This window comes from Micropterus dolomieu, linkage group LG21 (genome assembly GCF_021292245.1).
Source record: "Micropterus dolomieu isolate WLL.071019.BEF.003 ecotype Adirondacks linkage group LG21, ASM2129224v1, whole genome shotgun sequence".
In the NCBI taxonomy this organism is placed as follows: Eukaryota; Metazoa; Chordata; class Actinopteri; order Centrarchiformes; family Centrarchidae; genus Micropterus; species Micropterus dolomieu.
Window position 1 is genome coordinate 23705828 of NC_060170.1, and position 23506 is coordinate 23729333.

At 40.8% G+C, this 23506-nt stretch overlaps 2 protein-coding genes across 2 annotated transcripts in view; one reads left to right on the forward strand and one right to left on the reverse strand.

The window, feature by feature from the left end:
* The first annotated feature begins 1124 nt into the window (after positions 1–1124).
* On the forward strand, positions 1125–19876 carry limk2 (LIM domain kinase 2). The gene is made up of 16 exons (XM_046034213.1): positions 1125–1404; positions 1667–1763; positions 8834–8969; positions 12326–12435; positions 12795–12980; positions 13229–13334; positions 14697–14911; positions 15003–15189; positions 15305–15391; positions 15624–15755; positions 16264–16320; positions 16781–16846; positions 17399–17573; positions 17672–17727; positions 18090–18247; positions 18633–19876. Exons 1-16 carry the CDS (start codon positions 1389–1391, stop codon positions 18844–18846), a joined length of 1998 nt encoding a protein of 665 aa, XP_045890169.1. The 5' UTR covers positions 1125–1388; the 3' UTR covers positions 18847–19876.
* Positions 19877–20628: 752 nt separating this feature from the next.
* Positions 20629–23506, reverse strand: part of pik3ip1 (phosphoinositide-3-kinase interacting protein 1) — a 9869-nt gene continuing 6991 nt past the window's right edge. The window contains exon 6 of the mRNA XM_046034216.1: positions 20629–22401. Coding sequence (XP_045890172.1) covers positions 22194–22401 — 208 coding nt within the window. The 3' untranslated portion in view covers positions 20629–22193. The remainder of the gene's footprint in view (positions 22402–23506) is intronic.

A 23506-nucleotide genomic window follows, 5' to 3' on the forward strand; every position in this document is an offset into this window, starting at 1 on the left:
TGCAGCCTTTAATTATGCAAACAGACTAATGTTTCAACACTGATTCTTCTTTGCTGCAGTTAGGTCTGGTGATGTGGCAGAGGATAAGACACATGGCTTTGGTGTAAGAGACCTGGATTCAATTCTTACTGCAACATATTCACCAATGTACCCCTGAGCAAGACACACTAGTTGCTCCAGAGGTCTGACATACAGTATATAGCATATGTAAGTCGCTTTGGATAAAAGTGTCAGCTAAACGATTAATTAAAGTACCCGATTCAGCTGTATATTGCTGTTCCCTGTTCCAACTTAATATTCACTCACCTGACAAATACATTTCATAACTATTTCTGCTTTCCACTTTTAAAATACAATATATAATAGGCCCTACACACTAAATACTGATCATGGAGTCAAATCAGCATCTCTTGGAGGAATAATCTCATACAGTGAATAAGTCAAAACAGAACCATTTTTCTCTTTTATGGGAAGCATTTCTGAGCAGAAGAATTTCTCCTGAGTTAGGGGATAACTCAGTGTTGATGAACAAAATGTTCTGGGTATATGACATTTGTGATCATGAAATTCTGACCATGGACCTGCTCACTGTAGCATAGGCTACTGTTTCTGGGGACAATTGGCACAAATTGATATGCAGGGAATGGGGGATCATTTGATCACTTCCACTTAAATAATATAAAACAACATTCACACTGTTAAAGATATACATGTTATAACATGACAAACAAAATAGTTTTATAAGGAGCATATCATTTTAAACAAATAGGTGCTCCGTGTGAGCTCCCCTTATGAAAATGAATGGGATTTATGGGGTGGTGATGGCGCAATGGATAAGACGCATACCTTTGGTGTGAGAGACCCGCGTTCAGTTCCACACTGTGACCCCTTTACCAATGTACCCCTATTTGCTCCAGAGGCGTGCGACCTCTCACATGTATAGCAATTGTAAGTCGCTTTGGATAAAAGCGTCAGCTAAATGAATAAATGTAATGTACTACGGTGGGTGTGTGCAATGCGGTCATTCTAGCAATGGGTGGCGCCACTGTTGTTCTCTTCCAGCCTGGGACCAAATCACAGTTTTCATGGTTTTCTCCTGCTTCCAGGTGCTGCAGTTGAGCCCTTCCGCTCTCCGTACAGGAATTTGTAGACTGCATTACGTCAGTTATCCTGCCAGCGGCAAGAAAGCAGCACCGTCCAGGAGGAGTGTGGTGTCTTTTTTTTCCTGTGGAGAATTAAAGGGATTTGTGTGTTTTTTCCTGTCGTATTCAGAGTCGGGAGTCCTGGGTTTACGACGGGGAGGAATGCAATTTTGAAGCGGCGCATCACAGTTCAGTATGAAACGTTTGTAAACGCACTTTAATATCGACCAAGCTCTCAGAAAGCAGATGGAGGAACCAGAAGGTGAGGAATCTTTCAGGTTGTAACTTTATACTCAGGAGAGGTTACTCTGTTTCTCTTCGGCAGAGCGCTGTAGTCCTAAAGTTTCACTCGGCGAGTTTATACAATGTGCTTACTTTTACAGTTTCAGTGTAACGTCGAACATAAAAGTTAGGGAGTCTCGCTTTCCCTCAGCTACTCAGTTTGACAAGTTTGACCTATTTTATCCGGATTTTTTTGAGTCTACAGTGCTACTCCAGTTTTAATGAAGACTAATTTCTTGCAGGTACAGATGAATGTTACTGTGCGGGTTGTGGAGGAAAAATTCAGGACTCGTTTCACATGAAAGTCCTCCAGGACACCTGGCACAACGCCTGCTTTCAGTAAGTGTTCCAGTTTATGGTTTTAGACACGCCTGTATGCACCCTCTCTACTGTAATGAGCACCGGTTTGTCATTCAAAGTCTAATATGTGAATGCTTTGTTTTCATAGAATGGAGAGGGGCGACAGTTTGCCTTGACATTGACACAATTGTTTTTCCCCCGTGTTGGTCATTGCTGGCTGCTTTGGGTGTACTTACAAATGGCCTTGTGGATAATCCCAGAAGCTTCTGTCTTGTAGCCTGAACATTGGCTTAGATCTGTTTTTAACAATTCACCCTTGTTTTCATGCCTCCCAAAGTGTACCATGCAGGGCATAAATCGCTTCTGCTGTCACAGCTGACAGACCCTCTGCATGGGGAAGGTCCAGGTCTTTTGAATACACATTGGTCAGTGAAGTGGTCCTGCTATCCTGGAGGACTTTGCACAGGCTCCCTGCCTCTACTCTGAGGCTTAGTGATTGCCACACTGGTTTTCATAGGTCACTGCCCCATAGTGAAACATCTGTGCGGGGCAGTGAGTTGCCAACGTACTGTACCTGCCAACAAGGTATAACACTCATAGAGGTTTCCCCCTTTGGTTAACAGTAACATTCACCTGTTCTCATGTAGAGAGACGATGGCTTAGATTTTTAAAAACTGATGATGCTTCTTGCTCAAACTGTTGTGAGGTTTCAACCAACCACAGAAAAGAGAGTGTTCAATAGTCACCGTGCCTAATTCGCCTGAATCTGTGAATGTAGCTGATTGGAGCACAGCTTTTTCTCAGAAACCACATACTGTAGAGTATATCCAAAAATCCTTTGGTTATGACTGGGACTGGAGTCTGGCTCTGGAGGACTTCTGGCAAGTCCAGAAAGCCTTAGGAATAGAATAAATTTAATGCTGACTGTGTTGTCTGTTTGTGACAACTGAAATAGCTCTGAAAGTTTTCAGTATGTAGCAGCACATTGTTCTTACATAACCCAGCATTTCACTCTTTCCAAACACTGACTCCTCAATAATGCATACAGCTCCTTCTATCATCTCGCAAGGCAAAGTTCCTGACACAGCTGAGCTACTCATCCCCTCCCTCCCTTTCTACTTTATACTCCCTCACATTTTTTTGGGCTTCCTCACTCGTAGCGGCGTCTTTGTCTGCAACTTCTTCAGTCACACTCTTTTATAAATTGAAGATATGAGAGGTTTGTGTGGGAAGCCAGCCTGCAGGATTATCACTCATTTACATGTGCTCCAGATTTTCCCTCTGAGTTTTGACTTCTGGGTTCAAAATGGTCTTGAGCCATCTCCACTCTGCAGTAATTTGACACTCTAATCACCTCTCACATTCTTTTTACACTACAATTATGTCGCTTAAAGATTGTACATCAAAATAGAAATGTCCTTGTTAATGTGATACCCCCTGCGTGTTCCTTTTGTCTAAATGCTGCCACTCTGCCCTCCGTGTACCTCCACCTTGAGTAACATTCTTGCAAGCTGATGTCATTCTTGTTCCAGTAAACTTGGCACTGTTATTGAGGCCCATAGGTAACGGCACAGTCCACTCTGCTGTGTTCTGCATTCCTAGACGACGATTCAGAGATCTGAGTCCGCTGTCTCAGACACTGCAGAACCCTTTTGTTGTTGTTTTTTTTTCAAGTAAGATGGATATGTGTTATCTTCTACTTAACTGGAAATATATATAGCTGCAGATCTTATCATCATACGCCACAAGTAGAGGATCGGATTTTATATTTTTAACAATGCGGGGTGGGGCGATTAATGAAAGTACCCAATTTCAAATTCATGAGAAATTCCACAGTCCACGGATATCATTAATTTTTTATTGCTTCGTTTACTTTGTGGTGCCACCTTACGTCCTGTGTATCCTAAATCTTGAAACATATGCAATACAGAACCCACAAGTTGATTCACTGATAAATTGATTGACGGAAAACTAATCTACAGCTATTCTGTCAGTAGTTTACTGTATATTTTGAACTGATGGTTTGATAAAATAAAAGCAGTTTCGATACACTGAATTTCATCTTGCATCTTGACAGTTTATAAACAAAACAGAAAAGATTGAGAATTAAATCTGCAGATTATTTGATAATGAAAATAATGGTTAGTTGCTTGCAGCTCTAGTCTCATCGATCTTTGTCTTCTTGACAAAAAATCAGCAGATCTTTTTTTTGATCATTATAACTGAGCATTATAACTGTCCCTCTCCACTCCTTGGAAAGAGGTTGCTGTAGAAAACATTTGGAAAACAACAGTCACACACCTTCAAATAAGATCCCACTAAAAGTGAAACACTCCCTCTTAATTTTTTCAAGGACAAACTTAAGCTCCCTCTCTCACTATCTTCACGGCATACTCCAACAAAGGAATACGCTCCAGCAGGAATGTGGATATAAGGAAATGAGCAATGTTTGCTTTTTAGTGTTTGTACAGGCAGGACCATTGCATTGTTCACTGAACAACCACCTGAGCACACCCGCCCCCCCATTCACCAGTATGCACAGAAGGAAGTCAGGTGTTTTTATAAGCACCCTTCCATCACTTAATCTTTATATGTTATAGGGATATAATGGACAATAATTTTAGTTTATCAGTTGGTTTTGTCTATGCTTACTGTTCAGAGCAAGGCGGATAAGGTGGAGGTTTTTGTTTTCCTGCCACACCTGGAGAGATTCTGAATGTTGCACATACCAGTTGAAATACAAGTCTTTCTTTTCCTTGCAATAACAAGGCAAAACTGATATTTGAGCTATATTTATATTTGAGTGTTTCGGCCAATATGCTTTTTTTTGTGAATGCAAGATCCCTTAGATTTGCATATTAAAGATCTGTGACCAATATAAGTAATCTGACCTTTCAAGGTTAAATAAAAAAATAAAAACAACCTCTCAGTGCTGTCAGGTGTACTGCAAACACACTGTATTTTTGCCTTTTTAGTTCTGCAAGTTCTTGTTAAATGAGTACACCTCGACAGATTTCTCAAAAAAACATCCATCTTGCTTTAAAATGAATACTTTCTATTGGATCTTATAGAATAAAATATTTGTACAAATCAGGTCTATTGGTTTCAAATTAGATTAGTCAGTATGAAAGGCAAAATCTGAACTATAAAATAATTTAAGATCATGGTGCAAAAATGAGTACACCCCAATGAATGTCTTAGTGGAAAAACCTGAGACAATTGTAATGCACTTGAATCCACCAACAGTTGAGTCCAATCAATCATCACAGAGGTGGCCACAGGAAAATTGATAATTAGGAGTGGTATTTAAGAGTGAAAAGCCAGACCTAGTCAATGCTGACAAAATGGAACTACATGGAAAGAAATGTCACAAGAAAATAATTTATTTTCTAGGCTATAAGAAAATTAGTAAAGCATTGGTAATAAGTTTGAATACTGTCACAAAAGTGATCCAAAAATTAAAAAAGGATGGACTTGTGGGAAGCTCGCTAAGATGCCTAGGCTGTCCATGGACACCTCTTCTAGAGCGTTTTTGTGATGACAGAAGTTGAAGGAAATCAGCATGCAAGTTCAGCACAGTTGGCTAAATCATTTGAAAGTCAAACTGGGGTCAGTGTTTTCCATGACGTTCACTGTAGAGGAGTGGCATGCATGGATGTCGTCCACGAAGGAAGCCACTGCATGGATTTCATCCACGAAGGAAGCCACTGCATGGATGTCGTCCACGAAGGAAGCCACTGCTGAAGCCCGTGCACATGCCTGTCTAGAATTTGCCAAGGCCCATGTTGACAAAGGCAAAGACTATTGGGACTCTATACTTAAGATAAATCTGTTTGGCTCTGATGGGTTCCAACTGGGTGAGGAGTACAATGAAAAATGCATGGTACCAACAGTAAAGCATGGTGGTGGCATTGTTCTTGTTTGGGATGCATGTGTGCTGCAGCAGGTGTCGGGGAGTTGCATTTTAATAGATGGCAGCATGAATTCACAGATGTACTGCGAAATACTGAAAGAGGAGATGCTACCCTCACTCCGTGCCCTAAGTCGCTTGGATTTTTGACCCAAAACATACATCTAAGGCCACTTGTTCATTTCTGAGGAAGAACAGGGTGAAAGTTAATCAATGGCAGTCCTGAAAAGACGAGTTGAACGTCGTTCTCCATCCAGGATTGTTCTTCAAGAATGGAGAAAGATAGATGTAGCTGTATGTCATCAGCTTGTCCATTCAGTGTTGAGAAAATTTGCTACTTTTCTTAAAAATCAAGGAGGCCATATAAAATATTAGATTTAGTAGAATTTGTTGTAGGTTGGTGTAATCATTTTTGCAACACAATAATAGAATAGATAGAATAGAATTTCACTAAGCTTTATAAATCATTTTAAATTACCCTAGGATCCCATTTAAAAAGTTTCATTAAACAGAAACCAGAAATTTGTGTTATTCCACATCCAGACTGTATGACATCTTTCACACACAAATCAGACGTGTGGCCTTGAGTGCAGCTGTGGCCTCAGAAGCAAAGCTACCATTACTCATGCAGTCTTTACCTCAGTAAACTTTCAGCTCTGCCTCCCCTCATCATGTCAGTGTGATGAATCAGGCTGGAGTCATCATCATGCTGACCTCATGCTCATTCTTTGTATTCGTTTTTTTCATCTCAGAAGAACAGAGTGTTTGTTTCCTCACATAATTATTTTTTAATGGATGTTAAAGATGGAACATTGCCCCTGCATCACAACCAGTGCTTCCCCCTCTCTCTTCAATAGAGACACACGAACATGTGGTCTTCCCTCCATAAGACGGCTCCTTCTTAACAAATGCCAGAAAACTTTGAAATATGTGGAATCTTTGCCAATGTCAATAAGCCTGGATCAACTCTACCTGCCGTGCAGAGAGCAACGTGATGCATGAGGCTCAGCAGAGGGCTGATGCCAGCACTGCACCGAAACATTCCCACTCAAAGTAATATTTCTGACTTATCATTTTGTCTTCCATACTACATACAGTTATGTTGGGTAAGGCCGTCGCCCTGAATTAGAAATAGCTGTTAATCAGGAAGTTAGTACAATGTCAGTTGAAAATATATTATTGTAGTCATTCCTGAATGAAACCCGTGTATTGTGTCACACCTGCTTTGTTACTTTTGTTTTTAATCTGGAGTTCAAGAGGAATCAGCCCCGTGAACGGCTTTGTACTCTTACTCAATTGCAAAATAATATCCAAACAGTAGCAACGCATGTTATTTATTGTGATTAATTTGTCTGCACTTAAATCTCTTAAGTCTCTTTCACCATCCTCTGTCAAATTTCTTTGAAACCAAAAGAGGGTTGAGAAACAGTTGGTTCGTTTGCAGTCTGAATGAAGCAACAGCACAAAAACACCAGGACTGCAGACATTTCAGTAACCTAGACTTTGACAGAGCGGTTCATCCTTGATTTGTGTTCTGGCAGTCGAATCTGCTACCACCATTTTGCAGAACCAGTGCCGCTTGTTTAAGGAACGCTCGTAGCCTGCAGGTGCTTTCCAGTCCGCTAGCAACTTCAGCATTCCTCACTCTGAACATTTTGTTTCACAGTCGCAGCCAGCAATGTCCTTTTAATTTGCCCAGTCACCTTCTGAGGTTACAGCTTGAATCGATCAACTGCTCGAAGTATTATTATGCAATAAAATGGAATTATGTAAGACAGGTTCTTAATATTTACTGTTGTTTTTGTAGCATTTAACCTTGATTAGACAGTTGACAGTAGGTAGTGATTAAAAATATGTGGAGAAAGATTGCCATGCGATGTGATCAAGGTCTCAGGACTGAACCCAGGATGTTAGTTACCTTGTTTCCACCTTTTGACCGCAAGGCTAAGAGGATGCCTCATTATTTACATTGGCCTAGATAAGAAAATGCACAATGAGAATTTTGTTAAGTAACTGCAAGCTAAAACCGAACAATGAATAACCAGATGATCAGAGGACTTTGCCCCCTTAGAGATTTTTTTTTAGCCTGTTTTTAACAGACTGTTGTTGTCAAAGTGGTAGTGCAGTTTTCCATCAAACACCTGGATCCTATTAAGTAGCTAGAAATTGGCAAGGTATTTGGCAGCCTTACTGGTAGAGCTCAGAGGCTAATAACCAAATGTTCCTTGCATCCACCATCTGCAAAAGTTTGCCAGATTTTCCTTTCTCAAAAGTGGAACTGCTATTTGTGCAGTCTGTGTTTTTTTTTTTTTTTTTTTTTTTTTTTTTTATCTGTGACACTGCACAAATAACAGCACATGAGCAAGACCCAGGCCATCTCAAGAGCGAGGAATTTACAGTGCCCCACAAGTTGTTAAGACAAAAGTACATGTTGTCGTCGATGGGAACATGCCCCCCAGCTAACGTACCTGTCCTATCCAACCTTCGGAGTTGAAAGGGTTCAACAGTGTGATTTATAGTTTCCAGATGAGCATTCACTTGTATGTCATGTACTGTATGTGATATGAGGAATGGGTTTAGAAAAAATGTGCAGATAGGTAGGCATACCTCGTTTGGGTGATGGTTCAAATCTACAAAGTCTTGCCACAATTGACTTACTTTAAATGTTTTGTTTCTTTCTCAGGATTTGTGTGGCCCCCGGCTGTTATCTAATCCTGTTTTATAGTGCTGAAACAATGTAAATGAAAAAGTCAGGCCAATTTACCAATTTTCTGACAATTAGTAAATTGCTAAAAACAAATAATTGTTTAGTTGGATTGGGAATTTTCTGCTTTTCTGTGATTTATTTAAATGTAAAGACAAAATAAGCTAAATTAATTGCTAGTGAAAATAATTGAGTTGCAGCACTAATGTCTTGCTTTACATGCACATTGCCCATGTTAACCTGTACAAGACAGAGAATAGACACAGAGTACCTGTTTTTGTTATATGGGAGCCGTAGAATCGGTGCTTCATGACCCACATACCTTTGAAATGATCAACAGGTCTTTGAAATATTACGCCAGGCTTTAGAGTCTTTGCCGTATCGCCTCAACGGTGATGGCTTTGCATTTGAAAAGCCCTCATGTCTTCATTCTTCTTTCTTCTTCATCCCCATTGTTCTGTGAAAATGTGACCAAGACTGCTGTTGTCCTCTCAGGTGTTCTGTGTGCTGCGACCACCTGACTAACTGGTACTATGAGAAGGATGGGAAGCTGTACTGTCGCATGCACTACTGGGAGAAGTTTGGAGAGCTTTGTCATGGTTGCTCTCTGCTCATGACTGGACCTACCATGGTAAGTCTGCTGCACTTACTGTTTAACACTTTTTACCCTTTGTCAAGGCAATGTCGGTCCCAAACACTGGACTGTTTTTATAAAATTCCATCTGAATCTAAACCTAATCTAAAAAGCTTTTGTGACTTCTTTGGCAGAAATCTCAGTCAAAAACTGGGGTTGTGGCACGTGATAGATGAGTTCATTTACCAGGCGAGGACATAACAGGCACTATCACGTTGCATTATGGGAAGTGTAGGATCCAGGGTTTTTAAAACCTTACCCATACATCAGTCCGGCAAATACAGGTACTTCATAGAACGTCATGGCCATGCCCCTTTTGGGCGTATAGAAAACTGAAGATTCAATTAATGTCAGTGCAATTTGAGTTGTGTTTGACAAGTCTATGCGCATTAATTTCACGTTATGCAAACTTATTAGACATGCGACCTTGCCTGAACCTGAGCATTCGCAATATCTTGTAAAATGTAAAATTACCAGCTGTTAGAGTTGTCTGTGCAGTTTCCTTCTATTTAAGGTTTTTATCTGGTGTATAACGACTATTACAACCTACCAGGCTGTTAGTGGGGCTATATTCTTTTAGACTTGATTTTGTTTTTTTCAGTTTGCGTGAGGCTTCAGTCCAACACTGGGTCAGACTATTAGACCACTGTTGCTATATGTGATTACCAGTCTTTCAAAGTCTGCCGTGCCATGATCATATAACAACAATTTCCTCCTGTACTTAAATAATACCAGAATGGCCGCAGAGCGTGTCAATGCTGACTCTTTTTCAGTTTTACCCTACTCCTTTGGATTAATACCAACATGCATTAAAAGGGTGTGGGATTTTGTGGTGATTATTAAATTTACAGATGAGTGACAATTTACATTGGCTGCTGCTGAACATTGCACATTGGGCTATAGACCTCACTTGTGAATTAACCCTTAAGGCACCATTATGTTCCCCCTTCAGTACAGAAGTTCTCTACAGTTCACTTCCCCAAGTACACAGGGAATCTGGTGGGAAGATGCTAGAACATGAGGTGATTTTTAAAGCCCATCATGTTCAGTCCTCTGTGGTGAGGTGGCTCTGTAGACATTCTTCCCTCTACAAATTAAAAGTTTGCTAAATAAAACGCAACCTTGCTCAATTTAGTGCTGTCAGGAATTTTGCTGCTACAGCCTTACTCGGTCTTGTATGATCAGTAGCTTATCGACTGACTTTAGGAAGCTTTAAGCTAGATATTTCTATGTAACTGACATAACTGAGTCAGCTTTGACCCTTTTCTAATGTTATGCTATGGGTGAGCATTTGCCATTAGGCAGTATCTTTATAATGGAAAATGTATACACAGTTAAAGTTATGTAGTCTTTCCCTCATCCTAACTTTGTTTAAGCCAAGTTCTTGTTTGATACAAAGACTGCTCAGTTTGCTATCAGTTTTGAAGTGTAATTGTATGTCCGTTGTAGCAAATCCTACTACTTATGTGTAAAAAAAAAAAAAAAAGAAAAGTTAAAAGACTTAATCATCCAGTTTATATTGATTGGCTTCAGACTGATGCATGTTATAGCACTGCTATAAACTGGTGTATGCTGACTGTAATCCAAGTGTCAGCCACCTTTGATTTAGTATTTACATATTGATACATGAAATTGTAGTGTGGCAGCAGCTCTTGATGCTCACAACCGGGGTCACTTGTCTAACATGGAGCCAGACTGAAGTTTTTCTTTTTGCCACCAAGCAACACACACAATGGACCCTTCTATTTAGTATTGGCATCCTGCTTCATCAGCCAGCGAAGCCAAGTGTTTTTGGCAGAGCAGATTTGGCACTGCAGCCTCTCGGCCAGAAAGAGAATCATTGTGGTCCATCAGCAGAGGAGGGTCATGCAGAGCTGCTGCTGCTTGTTAGGCATTCAAATCTAGAACACTGTTGTTTTTGTCCTGTTTTTTAATTATTTGTTAGTTTATTGATTAACTGAAGGTGGTTGTTATATTTTAAGGCACTGCTTTTGATGGGCTTTTCAAGTAAATAATCCACGTTTGCTGTCAAGTTTCATAGTTTCCACCTCTCCCAAATGAGACCTACTTCATTGTTCTTCACTTTGATCTTGTTTTGCCAAGTTTGTACTGTTCTGTCTTGTTGCTGAAGCCCGAGGCAGGTTGTGACTGCGGTCGGAGGCAGTTGTTCGGTGGTAGGCTTAAAGGCAGGGAGTGACAGACGGACTCCTGAGATGTCACAATGATTTGTCTGACATCACTCTAATCTGTCTGTAGCAGCAGGGAACCTATCCCGGCACTGACTCACTGACACAGAGCTGTGGGGCTAAAATACTGGGTTCAACTCTAAATGTCCTTAAATTGCAGATAACTAATCTATGATTCTAGTGTCCAAAATCCATACCACAAAGGCCTAAGTGAGTTTTGAGTACATTATGTATTCACATCTGAAAAGTAACAAAATAAAGTATATTCAAAACAGTCAGTATGACAACTAAAATGCCATGTTTGCTGTTGATGGACACTATTCTTGCATAATGCAATGCACCAAGGAAATTGAGGAGCTGCTTGCAGCCGAACAAGAAATTATGAATGCTGGTGGAACAGCCTCAGTAACATGGCAGTTAAACAAAAATAACTTAACCCAATCTTAACCCGTTTTGCTTTCCGTTTTTGAAGTTTAATTGGCAGTGGCCAACTGTGAACATAATGTATTATTTCCTGTTAGTATTAAACAGTTAAGTATATTGAAGTCAAAGGGCTATCTGTAAATACTGTCTACTGTAAAGATTAGTATATTTTTAACTGAATGCTATTGTAGTTTCAATTAAAGACAACCTTCTTGAAATAATGTATTTTTACCAGTTTCTGTTTCCACTGTACCGCATTTAAAATGTAGTCTTAACACTTAAAGTTCATATTTAAACCTGAAAGCCACAGTTTGTTTGTGCTCAGGTATGTGCACAATTAGATTACCCGGACACATTATCTCATCTTGCATGAGAGAGTAAAGCCAGATGAAGTGGGATTGTAACATGAATTTCAGAAAGGGAAATCAGCCAGGCAGTGCTAATGAGAGAGAAATGTGCATGACCGAGTGTGAGCTGGTTTCAGAGGGTTCAAAGCGAGAACGTCAGCGGGACGGGTGGCTCAGACCTGTAGGGGGAGGTGACATCATAGCAGATTCCAGACAGTGTGAGAGTAAAGCAGGTGTTAGGACTGTGTCACCGCTCACAGCAGGAGGAGGGTAGAAAGCAACACACTCCTCTCTGATGAGCAGAGCAGAGCAGAACCTGACCACAGCATATTACTTCTCTCTTCTTCCATTTGTGTGAATGCTTTGAAGATCAGCCCATTTTGTTTGTGGTTTCCAGGTGGCCGGAGAACACAAGTATCACCCTGAGTGCTTTCTGTGTCTGAGCTGCAAGGTGGTGATTGAGGACAGGGATACCTACGCCTTAGTCGAGCGATCGAAACTCTACTGGTAAGACACCTGTACAGGACTTTTTAAAGCTATTTGCAATATTGACACTGTTGGCTTTGGAGGAGTTAGGAACTCATACAGCTGGTAGTTTTTGCTGTACTATTTGTTGGATTAACATCCTTAAACGCTAGTCTCAGTATATAGGCTAATTATATAGTGTGGTTGTAAAGTTGTTGATTCACAAGTGCAATAAAAGAAGAGTTTATTATTCAATGATGGACTTGAAGAATAACAGTGTCCACAAGTTAATGTTGTTAGTTAGCAATTAATCCATGACTCCTTCGGGTTTTGAACAGTAACTTATCAACAAGCACGTGTCCACACATGCAATGATTCACTCCCTTTTCTGTTGTGTGCAGTGGAAAGTGCTACACGCAGGTGGTCCTTACACCCATGCTGGAAAAGCGCTCACACGAATCGGTCCTAGACTCCCTGCCCCACACAGTGACCCTCATCTCGATGCCCTCTGCAGCCAATGGCAAGAGGGGCCTCTCCGTCTCTGTGTTGAGGGACGTCAAGGGCTTGGCGAGTGTTCAAGTCAAAGAGTAAGTGGGACCCGATGGAGCCTGATCTCCACAGCTTGGGTAATGCTTTACATAGGACTGATTTATAGGTTTGCTTAATAGCAGGGCGCAGGCATGTGTGTAAGTGTGCCACTGAAAAAAGGTGGTTATTGATAATTTAGTATGATGTAAGAGTGTGACCCCATTCTCTTTAACTTGCTGTTTTTAAATCAATATATCTCTTCTATAGTGCTAATATTCATATAGGTGCTGGTGCTATGTCATTCCAGAGTCAGAGGCATGCTTATTAGTCCAGAGGTACGAAATGCCATCCACGTTGGGGACAGGATCCTGGAGATCAATGGCCTCCCTGTCGGGACATTGCTGGAGGAGGAGGTGGGTTTTATACCTCGCACATGTCCCTGACACTCACATGGAGTGATGTGTAATCTTAAATGAAGCTAATTAGCATCGCAATTAAGGGGAAGTGCATTCCTTGAGTGCAATTTGAAAAGCTATGTTCTTATTATACAACTGTAGATGTGATTTTTGGCATTCCTCACATACCTCCATAATTTATACATTCTTCAGCTGGGAGAGGACGGTATGTAGAACGACTACCCTTAAAAGCTCATTCCCACACCCTCACACTATCACATTCATACCTCTGTCATCATTCACTGCTTTATATTTTGTCCACACTATTTATGTCAGTAAGGGATAACTGAAATGTACAATACAATGCAGTTCAACAGCATCTCAAACTACACCCTCCAAAATGACCATAAAGTTTAATTAACACCTCTCTAAAACAAAATCAACATAAACTGAATGTTGTAACCTTCATGATATATATAATATTTAGACCAAACATCTCTGACTTTGATAGACAGGGTTTAATACAGTCATTTGTTACATCACTACCGACCATCAGAGCTGAATGGACATTTTATTTAAGATCAGAAGTAGGGTGGTACAGGGGTACAGGGGAGTTAGGAGTGGGCGTGGCTTCCAGTACATTACGTTCAGTGGCAATTAACAGTAAAACAGTGAAAGTCAAAAATCAACACTAAAATTAGTTGTTTTTGTTCTTGAAGTCAACCATCTGTTATTAGGAAAAAAGCACACTGACTGTGTTGGATATAACAGTGTGTAAATCATGATCTGTTGCATACAATTTATTTAATTTAATACATTTCATCAGAGCAGTGACTAATACATCTGACTACCCAACGCGCATGTCAGATCTCTCCTTCTCCATGACTGCCTGCAGCTACACTTTCCATGTCTTTGTGACTGTAACATCCACTATCTACATTAGAAAACAAACAGGGGAAAAGTGGCTATAACAACTCTGTTGACACAATGTCCACGATACCTTGCTGTAGCCAATGGAGAGCCTATTCAATGTTTTATTAGGCTATAACTAATCAAAACTCAGGTTTAATTTTCTGGATGGACAGGAGTCGAAACAACTGCTCGTAATTCGGGACTGTCTGGAGACGTCTGGTCACCCTAATCAGAAGTGTGTTTATTATACCTCAAAGATAGCATACTTTAAAAAGGAATTGTTATTCTAGTACCCCATAAACTAATGAATATTAACGAAAAGTATAAGAAAATTGGAATAAAAATAGTTCATAAGTTAAAATCCTGTTTTATAAATGCAGAGAAATCGAGGGAATCCCAGGAAGAGTTTGAACAGGAACTAATAATTTAAAAATCTTAGCCAACACTAACTCTCATCGGTTTGTTTAGGTGGACGATCTTATTCACCGCACGAGTCACACACTGCAGCTGCTAATAGAGTATGACCCAGTCAGACAGCGTTTAGACCGGCTCAGGCTGGGATCACCAGGAACCCAGCTCGGAGTCCCAGCCACCTCCCGCATGCGTCTGTCCTCGCCTTCTGATGCGGTCCTGGAGAGAACCAACGTGGTTGATGACGGCACACTGAAAAGGAGGTCTTTAAGGTTTGTTAGAGCAGCCAAAAAACCCATACAGCTTACTGTGTAAGAGTTGAGTGTACGTAATTATTGATCAACCATATTCTCTCTTTTCCAGGCGCAGTAACAGCACATGTAAGTCACCCGGGCCAAATTCTCCTAAAGAGCCAGCTTTTATTACACGAGACATTTTGCGCTCTGAATCCTTGAGATCCTCCAGTAGCTGCTCTCATCGCATCTTCCGGCCATGTGACCTCATCCATGGAGAGATCTTAGGAAAAGGTTTCTTCGGACAGGCTATCAAGGTCAGCCTCCAGTTGCCATCAGTTCTTGGGCAGTTCTTCCACCATTCAGGACTTTTTTGCTTCCTTGTGTGATGAGTTTTAAGTAATGCGTATAATACTTTTGTCCCACTGACAGGTGACTCATAAAGCCACAGGAGAGGTGATGGTGATGAAGGAGCTGATCCGATGTGATGAGGAGACCCAGAAAACTTTCCTGAAGGAGGTTTGTAATCTGCTGCAGGAGGCCTGCATTTCCTTACAGACAAAACAGAGTCAATTACCTCTTTGTACATTATTAGTGTGAGCGGTTTGCCCTGGTCTTGTGGGAAAACAGTCTTATTTTAGTATTTCATGTTGTTTTTTTTTTTTTCATGAATTTAATTTCTGTCTATGTGGAAACGGCTTGCAATCATAATAGTTGACTTCTCTTTCCTCTGTTTCTGCCTAAAATTCAGGTCAAAGTAATGCGAAGCCTCGATCATCCCCATGTTTTGAGATTCATTGGTGTACTATACAAGGACAAGAGGCTCAATTTGATAACTGAGTTTATCGAGGGAGGCACCCTGAAAGATTTCATCAGAGACATGGTGAGTTAAACTAGTTGATTCACTTAACCCTCTCCTTTTCCTCTTCCACAGTAGAGCACAAAAAATCCTCAGTGGCCTTTTTGCAGTGTGGGAGGGGGCTGACCTGAAGTAAACTCTGCACTGATAGAGGGCTGGCTGGCATGTGAACTGGCCAAGAGGGGGAATGAGAAAAGTTGTAGAAAGTGTTCCCAGGTGAAATGTAAAGAGCCATGCTCCCCTCCTCCCGCAGCTGACTGTTTGTGAGGATCAGTTCAGCTCAGCACATGGCCCAGTGAGGAGAGGGAAAGTGGGGTTTTTTGCCTCTCATTATGTTTAAATTGTGGGGGAGGGCCAGTTTTGAATTTCATTCGTGGAAGTTTAATTTAGTTTACTGTTACTATTGAATACTGTATTCCTGTCTCTACCTTGGTGCATATTCATTTTGTATTCACGCCTGTTATGCATTATGGGCTCAGAGGGAGCTTCTATTCATTTCTCTCTCTTTTTTCTCTTTACTCGGGACTAACAGGACCCGTTTCCATGGGAGCAAAGGGTCAGCTTTGCAAAGAGCATCGCTTCTGGCATGGTGAGTTGGCCTCCTGCAAAGACATTACTATTAGTGAAATCCTTGGCTGCTATTTTGAGTGTGGAAATGTGCTCTCTGGCACACAGGACACACAGGACCTCTTGTGGGCATTGGAATTACCACAAGGGGTCCTGTGCTATTTATGTTTGGAGTTATTTCTAATTTAGTTTGTTAAATACTACAAAGTTTTACCTCTTAAGGCCAACTAAAAAGAGAAAATCAGTCTTCAATTTAGCTTCTCACAAGAAAACAAAGTTTGGGAACCGCTGCCATGGAGTATCCTCATGAATGTAAAGGCACAGTGCATATTTTAGATTGCATTCCAGAGAATTGATTAGATCTGGATTTAGCTACAAACTTTAACTCTGAGGGGACTGATTAAAGATGGGATCAGTCAAGGAAGATGTGCTGAACCTTTTTCCAATCTAAAAGTGAACTTTAACTTTCCTCTTCGTTTCAGGCCTATCTTCACACAATGAGCATCATACACAGAGACCTCAATTCTCACAACTGCCTGGTTAAACTGGTAGGTGACATGGCATCTAACAAGCTATTACACATCATATACAATACTAAGAGTGAAGCGTAGGAATGGTTTGAACGTTTCGTGAACCGGGTAAAAGTTGGCATGTATTCAGCTATGAGTACAAATTGTTCCCAGCCTCGTGATTTTCAAGGACAGTTGTGTCTATATATATATAGAGAGAGAGAGATAGAGATAGAGAGAGATAGATAGATATATATAGATATATAAAAACAAGAATTAGTGATACAACCTTTTTTTTTTTTTTTTTTTTTTTTTTCAAATTAATGTAAAGTGCATTATTTAATATTGCAGATTCTAATAGAGCATCCAATAGCTTTTACCATATGTGATTCCTTTCCTTGACATAATGGAGCATTTTTTCTTCCATCAGTAACCATAAATTCTTATTTTTAACCGGATATGTTATCATTATGTCTACAGTTGGGTTTCAGACTTTTGCGTTTCATATTAAAAGCATACAGTTTTAAGGTAACCTAGGCTGTAAATCAAGTTCAAAGTGAGAGTGAACCATTAAGTTTCATCCTTTTACAGGACAACACTGTGGTCGTTGCTGACTTTGGATTGTCCCGACTTATAGTAGAGGACAAAGTTAAGCCTCCACCTGAAAAACCTTCCAACAAGAAGAGGGTGTTCAGACGTATTGACCGAAAGAAGCGGTACACTGTCGTGGGAAACCCTTACTGGATGGCTCCAGAGATGCTAAATGGTGAGCCGCTAACAAAAAAAAGCTATCAGCTTTCTTTACAGAGGGTAATTTGTTCTTTAGGGTGCATTTACGTTATTCTTTACTTCATTTTATTTCAGGTAAACGCTATGATGAGAAGGTGGACATTTTCTCCTTTGGAATTGTGCTTTGTGAGGTAAGAACATGCTGGTTTTACCCGGATTATCTGCTTTCGTTGTCTGATAACATATTTTGTTATTGCAGTGGTTTTTGGCAGGCAATTCTAAAGTCCTTGGATGTGGGAGCTTTAAGGAAAACACAAATAATAGTTTTCAAATCAGCTTCTCCTCCCAGCTGCATTATCAGCTCATGACAACACAACCTTGACCAAATATTGAATTAGCAAGCAAGTTATCTACACATCTAAAACGGCAGCCTCCGGACATCACACAAAGTCAACACCCTTGTCTTCGTTTACTCACTCTGATATTTCTTGAGTGCGTGTCTCTTATCTGTATATGGATTGACGCTTAGATCCTCCTCTGTCTTATGATCCAGATCATTGGAAAAGTCTATGCGGACCCGGAGTGCCTCCCCAGGAATCAGAACTTTGGTCTTAATGTTGGGAAGTTTGTGGAGAAGTTCCTCCCTGAAGACTGTCCACCAGCTTTCTTTCCACTGGCTGTGGCCTGCTGTGACCTCACACCAGACAACCGGTGAGCACCTGCTGTTATTGTAATGTGTGTATATAGCTGACACTTTTTAAAAAGTAAAACTTTTTACAGAGTTGCTGACTGGTAGAATACTGCTTCTTAACCCGAACAAAGCAAAATAACGAGATATGCAGCAGCCGCATAGCAAACATTTATGGGACCAAATGTGTCCGCTTTCACCTTCAGTGACAGCGAGTTATTTGATCTCAGAAGTCTGTAGAACGTGGGGAAAAACAACTGGCTACAGATGCCATCTCGACCTGCCTGCACAGGGGCACGCCTCTGCTGGCAGATTGCTTCCTTGTGTTTTCTCTCAACCTTGTCAGTCTGGTTTTAACCTCAAAATCCCTCTGTATCCCTCCCCTGCTGTCTCCTCCTCCTCTCTCAGTCCACCTTTTCAGAAGCTGGAGGACTGGTTTGAAGCTTTGTCCCTCAACCAGGAGCTGGGGATCCCCCTGCCAGCCGAACTGGATGAACTGCATCAGAGTCTGAGTCAACTCCACTGGCCGAAAGATGGCTCCCCAGTCCAGAGCACAGATCAGCCATCATCACCTACAGCGGCCTCTTCTGACTGTTCCAGCATGACTGACAATGGCATCTAGGAACCATGCCTCTCTGTTTTGACCCCTCCACTAATACTGTGGATGTGGGGGGAAAAAGAACATTGCATTGAACCCGAGCCATATTAGAACTGGATAACCTGAGATAGCTGGACCAATCTCCCCATGTGGGACCTTAACTCTTGAGAATGCCAGTGACCTGCAATGTGAGCGGGAAGACACATTTCAAAAAGAAATCCTTTTAAACCCTACACGGCCCCCATTAAACACGTGCAAGGTTTTACTAATGTTTGCTGTGTATAAAGGCAATATGCAACTTTGTTTGGGCCTTTCCCTAACAAAAGACGAACATCTTTATAAGGTGGAAGTCCTCGATGAGTTCCCACGTGGCGGCACTTTTGTTTTTCTGGTTCTGAAGTTGTTTGTTATGTGTGGAATTCACAGACCAGTCCCTGCCCAAAAGTGGACTCACTTCACTGCAGCGGCAAAGAAAACAAATATGTTTGACAGTCTGGCTGATTGACATGTCCAAGTAAACAGAGGACAGGGCTTGAAGAAAACAAGTGCGCCTTTAGGCAGCAGTGGAAGCAAAACACACCGACCGCAAATAGTTTCATTACACTGAGATTTCGCACAAAATGGCGATGAAATGTGTTTTTTTTCGCATCCAAGCACCACTCATCCAATTTTGATGAAATAGTTACAGGTATAGTTCTGTACACTTTTTGTGTAATGATTTGTTTTTTTTAAAACAGGGCCGAAGCTCCTTTGGACAGTAGGGCTGTTATTAATAATTGTCAGACATAGTATCATACAAGAGTTGACCATAAAAAGTTGCTTTGTACAGAATAACTGGATTTTTTTTTCTGGTGTATATAAACGTGTACATATTATTCCTCTAATAGGATTTAATTTTCTAATGGGAACTCCTAGATTTGTAGATTTTCAGACATTTTGTCAACGATGGAAGTTTTTGCCTTTTTGCTATCATCATGTAAGGTACTGACGACCAGTTGTAACCACTATTATTTATATCATTGTAGTGTTTCTTAAATAAACCCTCTAAAAGTTGCCTTTTTGTTGTCGTTCTTCAATTTTGCATGTCAGTAAAACTCTTGCCAAGAAATCTACTCCTGATCCAATTCAGGATCAAAGTTAAATAATTTGTTCATCTGCGTTTGTCTTAAACACATGCTGCAGGGCACTGGCTGAGACATATTTTAATACTTGTATTTTTGACTGTTAGTCAGACAAAGTCAGATTTAGGACTTCACTTTTGACCCTAATAACGTGAATTTGCCATTATTATGACACTAATGATAAATAGGCATAACATTATAAATGGTTTATTTTAATAATTATTACTTGTAGCCTTAAAATGATTCTCATTGACTGTAATTTATATCTGCTAATTTTAGCATAAGAGCTGTGCATCATGAAATAATAGTTATTATATACATAATATTGTCTATTGAGATCTTTAGCTTCAAAGTTTGTCTCATCACTGTCAAAGTGTATGTGCCGAATAACATCAAGAGATCCAAACTCTCCTGTAACAGGTTGGTTCAGATTCTTTTACAAGCCTCTTTAAATCTGTTTGTCCTGCTTGCACTTCTTGCTGTATTTTTTTAACCTACTTTCTCAGGCTACAGAAATGACTACAGTAATTAAGAATTGCCAACAGAGGGAGCTGGTGCAAAGCATTCCCACTGTTAACAAACCTTGAATAACATGACACACTCCCTTCTCCTACTGTCTGATGTTGTTCTATTGGAAACACCTCTATATATTTAAAATATACCGAATACATCACATCACAATGTCTGTGTTTGATGTTTTATTTCAGTCTCAGCAGTGAAAATATGTATTCACACAAATACTAAAGTACTAAATTCAAATATTCAACATTGTTTGGAACGCGTTGCTTATATGAAGAAAATAATTACAACCGCACACAGATGCTTAAACAGAGCAGCAGTAACCAAAGATAACCAGTGACGTGGATCCAGCAATAACCAATAACCCAAAAACAAAATCATCTGGAGTGATGCAGTGATGACAAACAAAACACGCTGAGACAAGGTGTAACAAACTAAAAATCTTCATCGCACGATGATTTTTATTTTCAGGCAGGTATTTTCTAAATGTCTTCTTCAATTAGTAGTTCTACTTTATAAAGATGCAAAGAAATGGCCCCTGAATACAAACATACTGCAGGTAACCGTGTGCATGCATTCATGTATTTGAATGTTCCTGAACTTTCGACTGTTTCTATTCTACTGTCTACCCTCAAGCATCAAGGTCATAACTCAAGTGTCTGATTCTAATCTGAGAACAGGCTTCTTCAGCACTTCAACACACTCACTGTCCTGCTCTGCAAACACACACTTGAGGCTTTGTCTTTGTTTGATACCATCTGTTCTGTGTTGAGGCAGTGCTATTTTGTCCTGAGGACTAACTACTGTCTCTCATGCTTCCTGAGAGCACTATATGTTCCCTGTCACTCCTTAACCTGTGGAAGAAAAGGGCAAGTCCTCTTTCATGTCTGCCAATGACCGCCCTGATGCTTTGCAACTACATTGGCCATCAGTCGCACAAAGAGAAAAAAATCACCCGGGAAAAGATAAACAAATACATTCAGTATCCTGCTACGGCAATTTCCCTTGTCTTTAGTGGGCCCGTTTTACTTTATGTCCCCTCATCCTGTCTCAGAGGAGGATAACTATTTTTGGACACTCACATCTGTGTCACCAGTGTGTCTCCAAGACAAAGCAGTCTTTATACATACGCGTGTCTTGTCCGCGTGTCCCTCGGCACAGCCAGTGGGTCAATACAAAGAAAAGCAATCACATATTCATCATGTAACCACACACCTCCTGTGGAGAGCTCCTTCTTCACATGGAAACATACAAACAAAAAAAAGTTATAAACATTCCCACATTCAAAACACCATCTCTTTATGAAGAATTGGTTTCATCACACACCATTATAAACACTGACTAGTCATAGTCCATTTGACTAGAGATTCATACTGTTATTTAAGGGGGCAGCCCATGACATGATTTTCTTGACTATCAAGTGTATCAAATATGAATATTAAAGACCTCATGACATGTTTCCATTATCAACAGATTCACCTTGTTGGTTTCTAGTTGTTAAGACTGTGTCCATGGTGCGTCAGATCATCTTGTTTGTGCCTCAGATGTATAAAAACCACAGGAAAGGGAACACAGCAAACAGCATTCAGTTCAAGTCTTTTGGAGTGAACACTGCTCCCTTTCTCCTTTAAAACCAGAGGTTACTCGGGGAGGCAGAGAGGAGAAATGAAGATGGGAGTGTTTTGGTCCACAAAAATGTATCACAGTCCTGTTTGAGGACTACACGCCTACTCATGCCCCGGGGGTACCGGCTTGCTGGCCCATAAGAGGGTCCCCGCCCTCCAGGACGGGGGTCGTCTCGGGCTCTGCCATGATTACGATGGTGTTCTCGTCTACCAGCTCGCAGGTGGGGTTGGAGAAAGCGGACAGTGGCAGGGTGATCCTCTGCATCTCGCGCTCATACACTCGCTGCTCATGCTGCTTCTTTAAGTCCTTACCCCTAAAGACAAACGGAGAACACAGATTCATTATGCTGTTACAAATCTCAAGTTAGGCCTCCTAAGTTTCTGCCTACAATAACTGATTTTCTTTTGGCCACTTTGGGGTAGCAGAAACAATGCCTAACTTGTAAGCAAACCATTAAAGTCATGTCACATCTAGCAGTTATGAAACAACATAATCATTAATTTGCAGTCGTGTTTCTGACCACAAATGTTAAGTCCAAAATTCACTCTCCTTGTAGCATAGAGCCATACTATTCAGCAACCCTCTGCCTACTTCCATGGCACGGATCCGCCCATTCTCACCTGATCTCGCTCCCTCCTAATCATGGTCTACTCTATATGCTCCACCCATTCCCTTTGTTCTGGCTGGCAGCAACACAAACCACAAGTGAGGGCTCTCCGTCTTTGTCTTTCAGATACACACCTATGGTGGTGCGTGATAAAAAAAAAAACTAAACTGTCAAGCCTCATCATCTCCTATTGCTCTACATGTGTGCATTGTGGCAATGAATGGCTTAAATGGAAACAGCTGTCCCTCCTACATTCTTATTAATGCACCATGGTGATGTTCAATCTCCTGTGAACCAATTCTGTAGAAAAAGTTTACACTCCTTTTAACTTTTTTTGGTCTCCACTAACTCCCGAGGGAGGTGTCCGGCTCTTTAGCTGCTAAATACTCCACTATGTTCACCAGCCAGTCACTAACTGTGTCTGTCTGCTGTTTGGAGATGGCAGGTAGCGCACTGCTGTGGCTGAAAATAATGTTATTGGAGCAGTGAGAGTGAACCAAAACAATGAGCAGAAAGAAGCTAAAACGCTCTGTAGAGCTGAGGGGAACCGCCGAATCGGGTGATAACTCTCTGCATGTTCGTCAGTCCGGGCTACTCCTCGCATACAAGGAGTCATGTGATCCAGTTTTAAGAATATTGATTATAGCTGCCTAAATTATTCCTCGGAGCTAAAGATCAAAGCAATCATGCAAATTAGCAATCACTGTCAAGTCTTATTTTGCTGTATAATCAAAACAGCTATTATTATAGTGATGCCTTAAGTAGTCTTGTAACTGAAACTATGTATTGCGAAATTTTTAGGGGCCACCCA

Excerpts from the sequence above, each read along its gene's own strand:
- limk2 (XM_046034213.1), top strand. Across the intron at positions 13,335-14,696 it reads GGACATTGCTGGAGGAGGAG|GTGGACGATCTTATTCACCG; the intron begins GTGGGTTTTATA and ends CGGTTTGTTTAG. Across the intron at positions 17,574-17,671 it reads GGCTCCAGAGATGCTAAATG|GTAAACGCTATGATGAGAAG; the intron begins GTGAGCCGCTAA and ends ATTTTATTTCAG.